This window comes from Neohortaea acidophila (genome assembly GCF_010093505.1).
Source record: "Neohortaea acidophila strain CBS 113389 unplaced genomic scaffold BDY17scaffold_1, whole genome shotgun sequence".
Classification (NCBI taxonomy): Eukaryota; Fungi; Ascomycota; class Dothideomycetes; order Mycosphaerellales; family Teratosphaeriaceae; genus Neohortaea; species Neohortaea acidophila.
In genome coordinates, this window is record NW_022985510.1 from 170599 (window position 1) to 183548 (window position 12950).

At 58.4% G+C, this 12950-nt stretch overlaps 8 protein-coding genes across 8 annotated transcripts; 4 read left to right on the forward strand and 4 right to left on the reverse strand.

Annotated features, from left to right (window-relative positions):
* The first annotated feature begins 373 nt into the window (after positions 1 to 373).
* On the forward strand, positions 374 to 1764 carry BDY17DRAFT_2007 (ras family-domain-containing protein). Its single transcript, XM_033730099.1, has 2 exons — positions 374 to 789; positions 855 to 1764. Exons 1-2 carry the CDS (start codon positions 709 to 711, stop codon positions 1560 to 1562), a joined length of 789 nt encoding a protein of 262 aa, XP_033593614.1. The 5' UTR covers positions 374 to 708; the 3' UTR covers positions 1563 to 1764.
* Positions 1765 to 2055: 291 nt separating this feature from the next.
* On the reverse strand, positions 2056 to 3859 carry BDY17DRAFT_306489 (major facilitator superfamily domain-containing protein; the record flags this gene model as incomplete). Its single annotated transcript, XM_033735033.1, has 3 exons — positions 2056 to 2917; positions 2977 to 3476; positions 3530 to 3859. The coding sequence occupies 3 exons, from the start codon at positions 3857 to 3859 to the stop codon at positions 2056 to 2058; spliced, it is 1692 nt and encodes a 563-aa protein (XP_033593615.1).
* A 361-nt stretch (positions 3860 to 4220) lies between these two features.
* Positions 4221 to 5571, reverse strand: BDY17DRAFT_2386 (HAD-like domain-containing protein). Its single transcript, XM_033730333.1, has 3 exons — positions 5121 to 5571; positions 5037 to 5049; positions 4221 to 4981 (listed from the first exon to the last, which is right to left on the reverse strand). The coding sequence occupies exons 1-3, from the start codon at positions 5286 to 5288 to the stop codon at positions 4347 to 4349; spliced, it is 816 nt and encodes a 271-aa protein (XP_033593616.1). The 5' UTR covers positions 5289 to 5571; the 3' UTR covers positions 4221 to 4346.
* Positions 5572 to 6097: 526 nt separating this feature from the next.
* Positions 6098 to 6458, reverse strand: BDY17DRAFT_243699 (histone H4; the record flags this gene model as incomplete). Its single annotated transcript, XM_033730458.1, has 2 exons — positions 6098 to 6261; positions 6323 to 6458. Coding segments are annotated over 2 exons (300 nt in total), but the record flags the coding sequence as incomplete, so codon positions are not given.
* A 554-nt stretch (positions 6459 to 7012) lies between these two features.
* On the forward strand, positions 7013 to 7532 carry BDY17DRAFT_319618 (histone cluster 1, H3g protein; the record flags this gene model as incomplete). The annotated part of the gene is made up of 2 exons (XM_033736301.1): positions 7013 to 7037; positions 7147 to 7532. 2 exons carry the CDS (start codon positions 7013 to 7015, stop codon positions 7530 to 7532), a joined length of 411 nt encoding a protein of 136 aa, XP_033593618.1.
* A 578-nt stretch (positions 7533 to 8110) lies between these two features.
* Positions 8111 to 9383, forward strand: BDY17DRAFT_288239 (uncharacterized protein). Its single transcript, XM_033732156.1, has one exon. It carries the CDS (start codon positions 8293 to 8295, stop codon positions 9193 to 9195), a length of 903 nt encoding a protein of 300 aa, XP_033593619.1. The 5' UTR covers positions 8111 to 8292; the 3' UTR covers positions 9196 to 9383.
* A 31-nt stretch (positions 9384 to 9414) lies between these two features.
* Positions 9415 to 11273, forward strand: BDY17DRAFT_2430 (exonuclease V a 5' deoxyribonuclease-domain-containing protein). The gene is made up of 2 exons (XM_033730398.1): positions 9415 to 9837; positions 9915 to 11273. The coding sequence occupies exons 1-2, from the start codon at positions 9492 to 9494 to the stop codon at positions 11225 to 11227; spliced, it is 1659 nt and encodes a 552-aa protein (XP_033593620.1). The 5' UTR covers positions 9415 to 9491; the 3' UTR covers positions 11228 to 11273.
* A 46-nt stretch (positions 11274 to 11319) lies between these two features.
* Positions 11320 to 12726, reverse strand: BDY17DRAFT_244665 (Aldehyde/histidinol dehydrogenase; the record flags this gene model as incomplete). The annotated part of the gene is made up of 1 exon (XM_033730554.1): positions 11320 to 12726. The coding sequence occupies one exon, from the start codon at positions 12724 to 12726 to the stop codon at positions 11320 to 11322; it is 1407 nt and encodes a 468-aa protein (XP_033593621.1).
* Between the last annotated feature and the right edge of the window lie 224 nt (positions 12727 to 12950).

A 12950-nucleotide genomic window follows, 5' to 3' on the forward strand; every position in this document is an offset into this window, starting at 1 on the left:
ACCCCTCCCGTCCACCACACGGCCCCCCCATCCACCATCGACGACACACCCTCTGCACGTCTGGCCACCTGCCAAGTCCGGCCGTCTGCAACCTCCTTCTCGCAGTGGTGGTGGTGAAGTGCAGCCCATAACTCCCCTCCACTCGTCTCTCTCTCTCTCGGGCTTCGCCGAGCATATCAATGACTTCCGCACCATCGCCTGTCGATCTCGCCCACTACTCCACACTGCGGGTCCGTTTGGGAGGGAAGCAGATCTAACTAGGCTTAACCTTACCTCGTCCCTCCCCGCCCACCCACCTCATTCCCTCGACGCCCTCAACGTCTGTCCTTCGAACGGGAAGTCGGGCAGCAACATCCATTGGCCAACTCGACTCCTCCTCTCTTCTACTACTCGGCCTTCTCTGTCTGCTGGCTGGTCCATCTCGACTATTCCACCCCCACGTCGTGTGTCACCTTCATCCCCCGCCCTCGGATTTCTCACCGGCGAAAAATATTGTGTGCCCCGTTTCCGGCTTGTGACAAGTGCGGCTGGATAGGCAACATCTCAGCCTCCACGATTGCAGCTACAACTCGCGAGAATTTGTACATCGACGCATGGTGCTGGAATCCCTCTACCTCTGTGTGAGAGCACACTCGTTGATTTCAACCACGCTCTCCCTCCAACTCACAGCCCGACTTCTACCTGGCTGTGTGCCAGCCCTCAGCCAAGATGTCTCACGGTAAAATGACCCTCTACAAGCTGGTGGTGCTAGGAGACGGAGGCGTGGGCAAGACTGCCTTGACAATCCAGGTGCGTAGCCTTCGTCACACCTATTCCCCCAACACCCCAATTCTAACACTCCTCCCCCACCACAGCTCTGCCTCAACCACTTTGTCGAAACCTACGACCCGACCATCGAAGACTCCTACCGCAAACAAGTCCAAATCGACAACCAAGCCTGCATGCTCGAAGTCCTCGACACGGCGGGGCAAGAAGAATACACCGCGCTCCGCGACCAATGGATCCGCGACGGCGAGGGCTTCGTCCTCGTCTACAGCATCTCGAGCCGCGCCTCCTTCACCCGCATCAAGCAATTCCACCACCAAATCCAGCGCGTCAAGGAGTCCGCCGCCCTCGGCTCCCCCACCTACCCCGGCTCGCCCATCTCCGCCGCCTCCATCCCCGTCCCCTCCGGCCCCGCCCCCGTCATGCTCGTCGGCAACAAGTGCGACCGCGTGACGGAGCGCGAGGTCTCGGTGCAAGAAGGCAGCGCGCTGGCCAAAGAGCTACGGTGTGATTTTGTCGAGGCGTCGGCCAAGAACTGCACGAATGTGGAAAAGGCGTTTTACGATGTCGTGCGGCAGCTGCGGCGGCAGAGGGCCAATGGGCCTGCGTCGCGCGGTGGTGTGGGTGGAAATAATCATAATCATCACCATCAGCTTGCGGGCGGCTTACCGGAAGCGTCGATTTATACGTCGCGCACGCTAAGGCCGGCGAGAGGGGGATATGGGATGAATGAGAAGGAGGGCGATCGGAAGCGGTATAGGCGGGAGAAGAAGTCGAGTAAATGCGTCATTTTGTGAAGGAGGTGCGTGCAATGTGGGTGAATATTCGACCGATATAGGCGGCGGCTTTGAGGGGCAGAGGAAGGCTGCGAGACTATTCGTGTCGTGCCCTTTGGCCGGCTCACGAGCTTCACGAGAAGGAGAAGCTGGAAGAGACGGGTGAAGGCTGGTGTGTACGCACCACACGCAGTGACCGCCACCAAGACAGAAGGACGAGGGTCACAAGCGGACGCGGCGGCCATCTCTGGCGTGTGGAGCTGACACCTCCAACAGAGGCGTCGAGGCTGATGTACGGAGACAACGGCATGGCTGGCCCTCGCGGTGACTGCACTGACGGCCACCAGGGGATTATTCCCGGTCGCAGGTAGGAAGGAAGAAGCAGGCGTGGAGCAGGGCAGCGGAGGGCGATTGGCGCCATTTAATGACAGACCACGATGACAAGATGAATGGGCGGGCTATAATTCCCCACCCCCAAAAAGCAAGCTATGCATTGATGATAAACGAGGAATCCTCATTCCTTCCCAGCAGCACCCTTCTCCTCCCTCTCCCGCCTCCTCCTCTCCTTCTTCTCCTTCTTCGCTCGCCTCCATTTAACCCCATACTTCATCGTCACCAACGGCCCCGTCGCCGACGCCATAAACAACACCGCCAAAATGGTATACGACCACCCATTCCCAATCGCATTCGTCATGGGCCCAATAGCAGCCGTAGCGGCCGCGCCAAGCAGGCACCGCACAACATTATTCGCCGCCGTGGCGGTCGCGGGTTTGCCCGGGTAGATGTCGACCATGAGGGTGATGAGGGCCTGCGAGCCGGCGATGAGGCAGTACCCGAGGATGAAGAGCATGATGATGGGGCCCGCGACGGAGACTTTTGCGTCGAGCAGCCAGCCGTAGCCGACGACTGCGACGGCGCCTAGGAGCATGATGGGCAGGCCGATTTCCATTCTTGCGCGCTCGATGGGGAAGTCGGTGAGGTCTGTTTGTCTGTTCTTTTGGATGGGGAAGTTGAGCGCGCGCGCGTGGCGTTTGTAGTTCCAGTCTATTAGCCGGCCCGTCGTGAAGGCGGAGATGATGCTCCCCACGCCGATGGGCAGGAAGACGAGGGAAATGTACAGCTCGTCGAAGTGGTAGACGTCGTGGAAGGCTTTGGCGGCGCCGGTGGAGATGGCGTAGAAGCAGGCGAAGGCGATGCCGACGCCGCCTAGCAGGAGCGCGGTTTCGCGGTCGGCGAGGACGCGCAGCGTGCCGATGGGGTTGGGGAAGGTGATGCGGTAGTTTTGGCGCAGGGCGGCGAGTTTGACTTCATCGATGGGGATGCCTTTGCGTTCGCGGTTGCGGAAGCGGATGCGGTCGGTGAGGTTGGCGCTCGTCCTGGGTGGGGAAGGGGGTTAGCGGGGGATTTTTGACGGAGAGGGAAGGAAAGGGTGTACCAAGGAGGCGGGACTGAGCCGTCGCCGACGAGAGCGCGCGAGGTCTCGGGGAGGAACAAGACGAGCGGGACAAAGCTCACGGAGGAGAGGATAAGCAAGAACCAGAAAATCGAATGCCAGCCCAGGTACTGGCTCAGCAAACCACCAATAACAGGGCTGATGGACGGGCCGAGCAGACTGCCGATGGACGCGTAGGCAACGTACTTGCCGCGCTCGGAGCTGACGATGCAATCGCCCACGAGGCCCTGGGCGAGGGCGACGGTGCCGCTGCTGCCGGCTGATTGGAGCATGCGGAGGACGAGAAGGGCGACGTAGTTGTTTTGCAGGGCGAGGGCGAGGTTGGCGATGATGTAGATTGTGAAGCAGATGAAGTAGGCCGGGCGGCGGCCGGCCTTGTCCGAGAAGCCGGCAATCATCATAGGCGCGAGACCTTGGAGGATCAAGTAGGTGGTGATTGTGAGGTTGATTTTGGAGTCGCTGACGTGCAGATCTCGGGCGATCTGGGAGGCGTCAGTGGGAGAAGTGAAAGGAGTGGGCATGGAAGAGACGGCACCTCATTCAGAGCAGGATAATAAATCGAGCCGGTCATCGGACTGAACCAAGAGATGAAGCTGCCCGCCACGATGATGGCTCTCTTCTGCGGCACGGTGAAGATGGAAAAGTCCTCGGTGGCGAGCGCCGCGTGCGCGGCGGGAGAGACCTGCGCCTCGACATCCTTCTTTTCATTGTCGGATGGCTGTGCATGCTCGCTCTGCTCGTGGAGGGACGTGGTTGGATCGTCGTGGCTTTTGGAGGACTGCTCATCCTTGCGGTCTAGGCCTTCCGGAGAGCCTGGCTGGGCTGCGTTGACAGACTGCTTGGATGGCTTGTCGTCGAGCGACATGTTCGGTTCCGCGCCACTTCAGACGGGCTGGAAGGTAGGACAGAGACGGCAGAAGTGCAGTCGAAAGCAAACTCGTGACGGAAGTGTCCTGGTATCCGCGCGCGATGCATATCAAGGAGCGAAGAGGACAGAGGTCATGGTTGATTCTGATGCACGCAACCGTCCAAGGAGCCCGATGTCGCAAAAACAGAAGGATTGTGAGGGGAGGAGAATGGAGATACGAAAGGAAGGCATCACGACCAGTAGCGTACTCTACCTTTTTCGCCGGCGAATGTAGTCGGTGTTGTGGGTTGTGGCATGTCACGGCAGAGTCGGCACGCGGCGTTTACGAGTGTTAAAATCGAGGACGTCCTGACTTCGGAGCCGACATCGCTTCACCCGCGCCACCTCTCATACGCGACATGGACTTAACAAATGCACAACTCGCACAGCACAAATGCTCATCATCGCTCTTCAAGACGGTGTAGTATCAACAAAGGTAAGGCAATCACTTCTCCCCCCTCAACACCTGCGCAACCCTCACAAACCCCTCCTCCTCCTCCTTCACCCACACATCCGGAATGCCCTCCTCCCTCATCTCCAAATGCCTCTCCTCCCTCGCCCTCTCCACATAAACCGCCCCAAACCCACACTTCTTCGCCGCCTTCAGATCATCCAAGTGCGCCGCAACGAGCGCACACTCCTCCGGCTTCACCCCCATCTTCTCCGCTGCCCCCAGATACACCTTCGGATCCGGCTTGTACGACTGGAACATCTCGGCCGAGTAGACGTGGGTAAAGGGCATGCTGCCGTTCGCCACCATGTCTTTGAGCAGGGAGACGTTGCCGTTGCTGAGGGTGCAGGTGGCGTAGTTGCGGTTGAGCTCGTGCAGGCCGGCGCACGTGTCGGGCCAGGGGGCCAGGCGGTGCCAGATGAGGTTGAGCTCTTGGAGTTGCTGTTCTGTCCAGAGGGAGGCGGTGTCGTCTGCGGTTTTGCCGTCGTGTTGGAGGGCGATGAGGCCGTGGGCGGCGAGGATTTCGTGCAGCGATTCCAGGTGGTGCTCGTCGACTGTTTTCCAGCCTTTGATTGTGCCTGTTGCAAGGGCGCGGGTGAATTTGAGGTACCCGTTTCGCCATTCTTGTGCTGGTGGCTCTTTAGTATGTGTCCTCGCCATTGTGGTAGTAAAGGTTCATCGTACCTAATTCACCCCACTGCTCATATGTCTGGAGATTGATTCATCAGCTCAAGATCGTTGAGGAGGTGATTGATCCGGTCATCGCACCTTAGCCTTTGCCGCCTCCCGAACTGGACTACTGATGGAAGAAGCCCTCGAGGAGTTCAATGCCTCCTCCGCACTCCTTGCCAGCTCATCAGTGACCGACTTCCTCCAGTCCACACAAGTCCCAAAGACGTCGAAGAAAAGCGCGCGGGTATTGGGGTTGAGGCCCATGTTGAAGGTCGGTCAATTGAAATGATGAAATATCAGGATGGAAACATAAGTCCACTTCAATCACGTATCAAGTAATGAAATGTATTCGCTGCTTCACGCCTTACATTGTCTGTGGAAAGAAGGCGTGGTGGAGATCTCGGCTGTGCCGTCATCGGCGCTACGACTTCCCTGTCTGGATGGATGGATGGATATCACGCAAAAGGAGAATGTGCCGCCTCTATGCAGTCACGGGCTGGCCGATTGGGGAGAGAGTTGCCTGGAGTATGACTCCAAGACGGTGCAGATGAGTCAGTCGCAGTCAGGCAGCGATGCTCATCTCCTGCCGATGCCGTCGTTCCTGCTGCGGCGACTAGCGTATGCCTTGACTCCATCTGGCCAGGCATGAGATGAATCCAGATCCTGAGGCAAGTCGCGTCAGACCATAAACAACACGGTGGTACTTGCTCGAGATGGCGCAGGGTAAACAACAACAGCAAGACGCGACCAGAGAGCGAGCAGACTGAAGGGCTTGGAAAGGAGGAAGAAAAGACAGTGGACGGTCGATGTAGTATTGTCATTTGCAGACGCTCAATTATCTCCATGATGAAACTCCGCTTGAGCCGTTATACTACAAAGAGCAGGCAAAAAAAGCAAGCCAGAGGCCGAGAGCAGCCCGGCAGGTACCCATCCCATCCCCCCCGTCGCGCCATCCGTCCCCATCTCAGCAGCAGCTGCACCATGCTGGTGGTAGTGTCTTGTTGTGATTCGTGAACATGCAGAAGTGGAAGAAGTGGTTGTTGGTGTTGGTGTGGAGCAGAGAGGCGACCCGCTTAACCACCGAAACCGTAGAGGGTGCGGCCTTGTCGCTTGAGCGCGTAGACGACATCGAGGGATGTGACGGTCTTGCGCTTGGCGTGCTCGGTGTATGTGACTGCGTCGCGGATGACACCCTCGAGGAAGGTCTTGAGGACACCACGGGTCTCTTCGTAGATCACTGAGGGGAAGTGTTAGTGGATGGTGATGATGAGGAGAGATGTGGTTGATGGAAGACATACTGGCGGAGATACGCTTGACACCGCCACGACGAGCCAGACGGCGGATGGCGGGCTTGGTGATACCCTGGATGTTGTCGCGCAAAATCTTCCTGTGACGCTTCGCACCGCCCTTTCCGAGGCCCTTGCCACCTTTGCCGCCTGCAGAAGATGTGTTAGTGGATGTTGGTGATGAAGAGTGGATGAAGTGTTGATGCAAGGCACTTACGTCCAGTCATGTTGATGGAGAGTGGGTTGGTTGAGTGTGGGGAGAGGAGTATTGATGGAGATGTGGGATGTCTTTGACGCGTTGAGTGTTTGGTGATGGATGAAAAGGGAAGAGGGTTGAAGCGGCGTGGGGAACTTAAGAGACTGCGACGGCGGCCTGCCCGGCGTTTCGCAATCACGCGCAAGCAAGCGAAAGTTTACTGCAATCACTCCATGCCCAGCGCGCGCTAAGCCGCTTCCGGCGGATCACGACGGGAAATCAACAACAGAATTGGAGTAAAGGGCGCGCGGTGCCCCGTGCTTTCCCTTGCTTGTGAGTGCAGCTTTCCGAGCGATGATTGTGAGTGATTAGAATCCGCTGCACAGCCGCCCGCCTTTTCTCTTATTCCCCTCCCTTCCGCTTCCACCTTGCACCTTACTTCATCCACCAACCACCGACTTCTATTCATCAACCCAAGTCATCTTCCATCACCAAAGTCATTAGCAATGGCCCGTACCAAGCAGACTGCCCGTAAGTCATCATCACTCTTGTCGTCGTCGCCGCTTGTCTTCATCGACATCGTCGTCGCCGCCTCACTTCTTCATCATCATCATCACTCCTCACTAACACATCACCTCAGGCAAGTCCACCGGTGGCAAAGCGCCCCGCAAGGCCCTCGCCTCCAAAGCCGCCCGCAAGAGCGCCCCGTCCACCGGCGGTGTCAAGAAGCCCCATCGCTACAAGCCGGGTACCGTCGCTCTCCGTGAGATCCGTCGTTACCAGAAGTCGACCGAGCTCCTCATCCGCAAGCTCCCCTTCCAGCGTCTCGTGCGTGAGATTGCCCAAGACTTCAAGAGCGACCTGCGCTTCCAGAGCTCCGCCATCGGCGCCCTGCAAGAGTCCGTCGAGGCCTACCTCGTCTCCCTCTTCGAGGACACCAACCTGTGCGCCATCCACGCCAAGCGTGTCACCATCCAGAGCAAGGACATCCAGCTCGCCCGCCGCCTCCGTGGTGAGCGCTCTTAAGCGATGAGCCTCCTCCTACTCTCACACACCAACACTACAACACCGACCTCATGACGTGAACGCCACCTCGACCTCCTTCCGGCCACCGAACTGCGCGCTGGGGGTGATGGGCGGTGGAGGAGATTCATCTCATGGCTCTGCGGCAACTCTTTTGATCAATGGCGTTGTGGTTTCTACTACTACTACTTACTCACGGATGATGGGTCGAGATATCTCCATGGGGTGCACCACTGGCGGGGGTTGGGTGGGATGCACATGCATGTATCATAATGACAATGGTACCAGGCCAAGGCCTTTCGATCACTTCTTCTTCCCTGCCAACGTGTTCTCCTTCGTCTTGTATTGTTGTTGTTAATGTTGCTGTTACCTTCCGGGCGCAATCTGCCTGGCGCCCTTCTCGCCCGCCCACTTCCTGCTGCCTGCCCTTGCGTTTCTCCTGGGCTTGTGTTGCTTGCGGTCATTGTACTCTGACAAACACTTCCATGTCCACCCATCTGTTGTAGCTTCATTACATTCTTTGATGTTCTAGATGGAAGCAGAGAATCATCTATTGTCTGGCAGCGTGTACCTGCAGCAGCTCCGCGCCACTCGGGAAGCAGCAAGGCGGAAGCCGAGCGTCAACCCGACCCGACCATCCCACCTTTCGTCATCCCGTGAATTCCACTTCGCCCACAGCCATGAACATTCCCCCGTAACATCCACTCGCCTCACCGCCTCCAGCACCAATGCGGCGCGCAAGCAAAAAGCTCACCCCGGCGAGATGACCATCTTCGCAGGACGGTCAACCATCCACCGTCTCCACCAGAAAGTGCACCGCAACCTGCTCAAAACGCACCAAGCGCGCTATGAATCGACCAAACCCAACACCACCACGATTCCTCCTCCTCCCCCTCCGCCTCCACCCCAACAACGAACCATCCCCGGCCCAACATGGGCCTGGATCGACCCGCTCATGCGCCCCTTCCGCGCCTACGCCGGCATGCAGCGCCGCAGTCCCCTCATGACCCAGTGGGAATCCGCCCTCGTGATCTACTACCTAGGCGACCTTAGCTCGCAACTGGTCATGACGAACGCCTTTCTCGACGCGCAGTACGAACCCATCCGCGGCCTGCGCGCCATGATCATCGGCAGCATCACCGCCATCCCCTCCTACAAGTGGTTTCTCTTCCTCGGCAACAACTTCAACTACTCCTCGCACATCCTGTCGCTGACGGTGAAGGTGTGCGTCAACCAGACGTTCTTCACGCCCTTGTTCAACACGTATTTCTTCGGGATGCAGACGCTGCTGTCGGGCGGGAGCTGGGCGGATGCGAAGGAGCGGGTCATCAATACTGTGCCCGTGAGCTGGAAGAATTCTTGGAAGCTGTGGCCGGCGGTGACGGCTTTTAGCTTTACCTTTGTGCCGTGGCAGTATCGGAGTGTGTTTGCGGGCGTGATTGCGATTGGGTGGCAGACTTATTTGAGCTGGTTGAATCGGACGGATGAGAATCGGCAGGTGCTGGAGCATATCATGGAGAAGGATGTGGAGCAGCAGGTGGTGAGGAGGGGAAAGGAGGAGAAGAGGAAAAAGAAGGCGGAGAAGAAGGCTGACGAAGAGAAGACGACGAGCAAGAAGAAGCGACGGAAAGACGTGGATGCGAAGGAAGAAGGAATTGATAGATGAGGGCGGTGCTGTCTTTTGATACCCTGGATCATGTTTGGAGGCGATCTTGTCATAGATCTAGACGACTGCAAAGTGTTGTACATATTTCAATTAGCTTGAACGATTAATTGGACATACTTCTAGATTATTGCTTCAACATCTGCCGTTGCACGTGTCGAGGCTGTCAAAGCACATGACATGGCGCCAGCTTCGCGAATCCTCAATTCCCCACTCCAACCATCCATGATCGCCACACCTCGTCGCCTCCGCGCAACAACCACTCACCTCCACAGTAGCAACACAAAAGCCATGGCATCATGGCCATCGCCACCTCATACCCTCACGCCATCGATCCGATAGCCGAAACGGCAAGCGACTATGGCTCCGACATCGACGACGCCACCGCGCACCACCTCCTCTCTCAAGCCGAGTCACAGCCCTTGACAGACGACATTGCCCTCGAAGCTCTCCCCCATCCTCCAGTCCTGCAAGATGACGGCGTCGAGCAAACCGCTCACTTGCGTCTTTCGCACGCGCAGTACTCCTCTTCGCCTCGGAGTTTGGGGCACAAGAGCAAGGCTGGTGAGGGAGAGGGACGGCGCGTGCGCGAGGCTTCAATCGAGGTGGAATACGACGAGGGCAATAGGGCGTCCTTCTTCAATTGTACGTTTCTCGCGGGTGTGGAGGACTCTGCAGCACTAGTAGCAGCTGACAATGGCTGACTGCTCAGCGCCTGGTAGCCGCATCTATCCCCAACGATGAAGCAACTCCCGCCGCAGCACCTCAACCCGAACCCTCGCAAACGATCGACCCTCGTCTCCCACCTATCGACCGCTTCCGCAGGCGCCGCCCTATCTCCGTCACAGACCTCGTGTCTCCCGCCTGGTGCGAGCAGCAATACGAATACAGCCTCACGAAGTACGGACGCGTGCGCAAAACCCCGGCAATGAAGCAAGGCTCTACCGTGCACCGTGAACTGGAAGAGCAAGTGCATGTGCGCGTGCCGGTGGAGGTGGTGTCAAAGGAGGACAAGTTCGCGCTGCGCGTGTGGAATTCGATCCACGGGCTGCGCATGCTGAGGGAGACGGGGCTGACGAGGGAGTTGGAGGTCTGGGGCGTGCTGGAGGGGGAGGTGGTGATTGGGATTATCGATGAGATTCGCACGACGTGTCCGGATGACGCGATGGAGGCGAGGATGTTGGAAGATGCGGAGAGGGGGAGGGGGAAGAAGGAGGTGCTGCCTGCTGATCAGCGTACTCTGACCGAGTTTCTCACTCATTCTCAGAGTGCTTCCATTCTGGAGAGGACTCCTCCGGCATTGGGTCGACGCACACGTCACGATTCTCCATCGAGGACCTACTACCTCGTCGACGTCAAAACCCGACAATCAAGGACACTTCCTACCTCCGGCTCGCAGTCCCGCCCAACACACATGCAACTCATGATCTACCACCAACTCCTCTCTTCCCTAGCAGCCAACACCGTCCCCGCAGACCAAGTGTTCGCACGCTACAACCTCGACGCCAACACCCCCTTCAGCGACACCTTCCTCGCCCAAGTCGCCAATCTCGACATCAGTCCTTCTCCCGCGCCATCGCAAGCAGACAATAGCTCGACTCCCGCCAGCCAAGAGGATCCCTTGACCGAATTACTGGCGTACAACACCCTCTCCCTCCTCTGGCCGCTTCTCATCAACGAAGCATCCCTCACCTTCCCTCTTTCTCCACCGCAATCATCAACACCCTCCATTTCCCCCCTCCTAACCGCCGAATTCCGCACCAGCCGCCCCGACGAAGTATCAGAAGCAGGCACCCTCATAGGCCAGCGCAGCTTCCCCTTCGATGCCAAAGCCGTGTCCGCTTACCTGGCCGACGAAATCGGGTGGTGGAGGGGCGAGCGCGAGACAAAGGGCGTGGAGGTCGAGGAGGCGTTCAAGTGTCGGCTTTGCGAGTTTGCCGAGGGGTGTGCGTGGCGGGCTACGAAGGTTGAGGAGGGCCTGCGGAGGGTGAGGGAGAGGGAGGGGTTGAGGGGGAGGGGGAGAAGTGTAGTCTAATTTGCGTGTGAGATTATCATGAGAGACGACGACGACGATGATGTGTGAGATTAATGATGTTCAGCGGTGAAATGATATTCATTCTTCGCGAATCACGCTACATGCCCGTTCTGCTGCACCGCTTCCGCCGTCAACGGCAGTCGGCGATGCGTATACCGCTTTCCACCGCCAGAGCCGTACATCGCCACCCCCTGCCCATTACCCGCCAGCCGGTACTCATGAATCATCAGCCCCTCCAACCCCACGGGCCCGCGCGCATGCACCTTGTTGGTGGAAATGCCCACCTCCGTCCCAAAGCCGAAGCGCATCCCATCGCAGAAGCGCGTGCTGCAGTTCCAGAATTTGCACGCGGAGTCGATGCCGTTGCTAAAGTGGTCGGCGACGGCCTTCGATGCCGTCAGGATGGCGTCGGTGTGGTGGGAGCCGTGGGTGTTGATGTGCTCTATTGCGGCGTCGATGCAGGCGGGGGGGTCGGAGGGGGTGGCGGCGATGGTTTTGATGGCGAGGATGAGGTCGAGGAATTCGGTGGAGAAGTCGGCGTCTGTGGCTGGTTGGACGAGGAGGGAGAGGTCTTTGGGGAGGTGGCGGGTGAGGGCTGCGAGGGACGGGGGGTCGCAGCGGAGGGTGACGCCTTGGACTATCAGGGCGGTGGCGACGGCGGGGAGCAGTGTTTCTAGCTGGTCTTCGTGCACGAGGAGCGCTTCTAGGGCGTTGCATGCGGCGGGGTAGTCGCATTTGGAGTCGACGACGACGCTCACGGCCATTTGCGCGTCGGCGTCGGAGTGGATGTACATGTTGCAAAGGCCGTCGGCGTGCCCGAGGACGGGCATGTGCGCTTTCTCCTGGCAGTAGCGCACGAGCTGGTTGGAGCCGCGGGGGATGACGAGGTCGACGTACTGGCTCATGGCCAGCAGCGGCTCGACGGCGTCGCGGGTTGTGACGAGCTGGATGGAGTCATTCGGGACGTCCGTTGGGGCGAGAGCAGAGGAGATGACGGAGGAGATGGCTTTGAAGGATTCCAGCGACTCCTTGCCGCCCTTGAGGATGGCGGCGTTGGCGGACTTGATGGCGAGGGAGGCGATGTTGGCAATGACTTCCGGGCGGGCCTCGAAGATGATGAGCAGCACGCCGATCGGACAGGTTTGGCGGTGCAGAATGAGGCCGGAGTCCAGCTCTGTGCGAAGGTCGATTCGGCCTACGGGATCTTCGAGGCTTCTGACGTCGCGGATGCCCTGCAGCATGTCCTCGAATTTGCCCTTTCGTCCTAGATCCAGTCGTTTGAGGATGGCTGGACTTAGATCGCCGTTGGCGGCGGATTGCTTTGCGAGGGCCAGATCTTTGGCGTTGGCGGCCAGGATAGCGTCTTTCGCGGAGAGTAACGCATCGTGAATGGCGTCGAGGGCGTGATTTCTTGCGTTGGTGGAGAGAGTGGCTAATCTTCTGGACGAGGTTTTGGCAGCGCGAGCGGCATCCTCGGGAGAGGCATTGGTCAGTGACATCGTTCGTAGTAATAGATGTGGTCGATGCTAAGGTATTTCGATACCAACACCATCAACTCGACTCATATCTCAGAATCTTGTCAAAGAAACGGAAACAGCCGCCATGGCCGAGCGGGAGGTTCCGCCTCCACCCCCGCCATTCAGCCACAGGAACGATGGAAATAGAAACGACAAGCGGACTCTGCACGCGCGGCCGGCCAAGTCAGCCGTCTTCCATCCAGCAG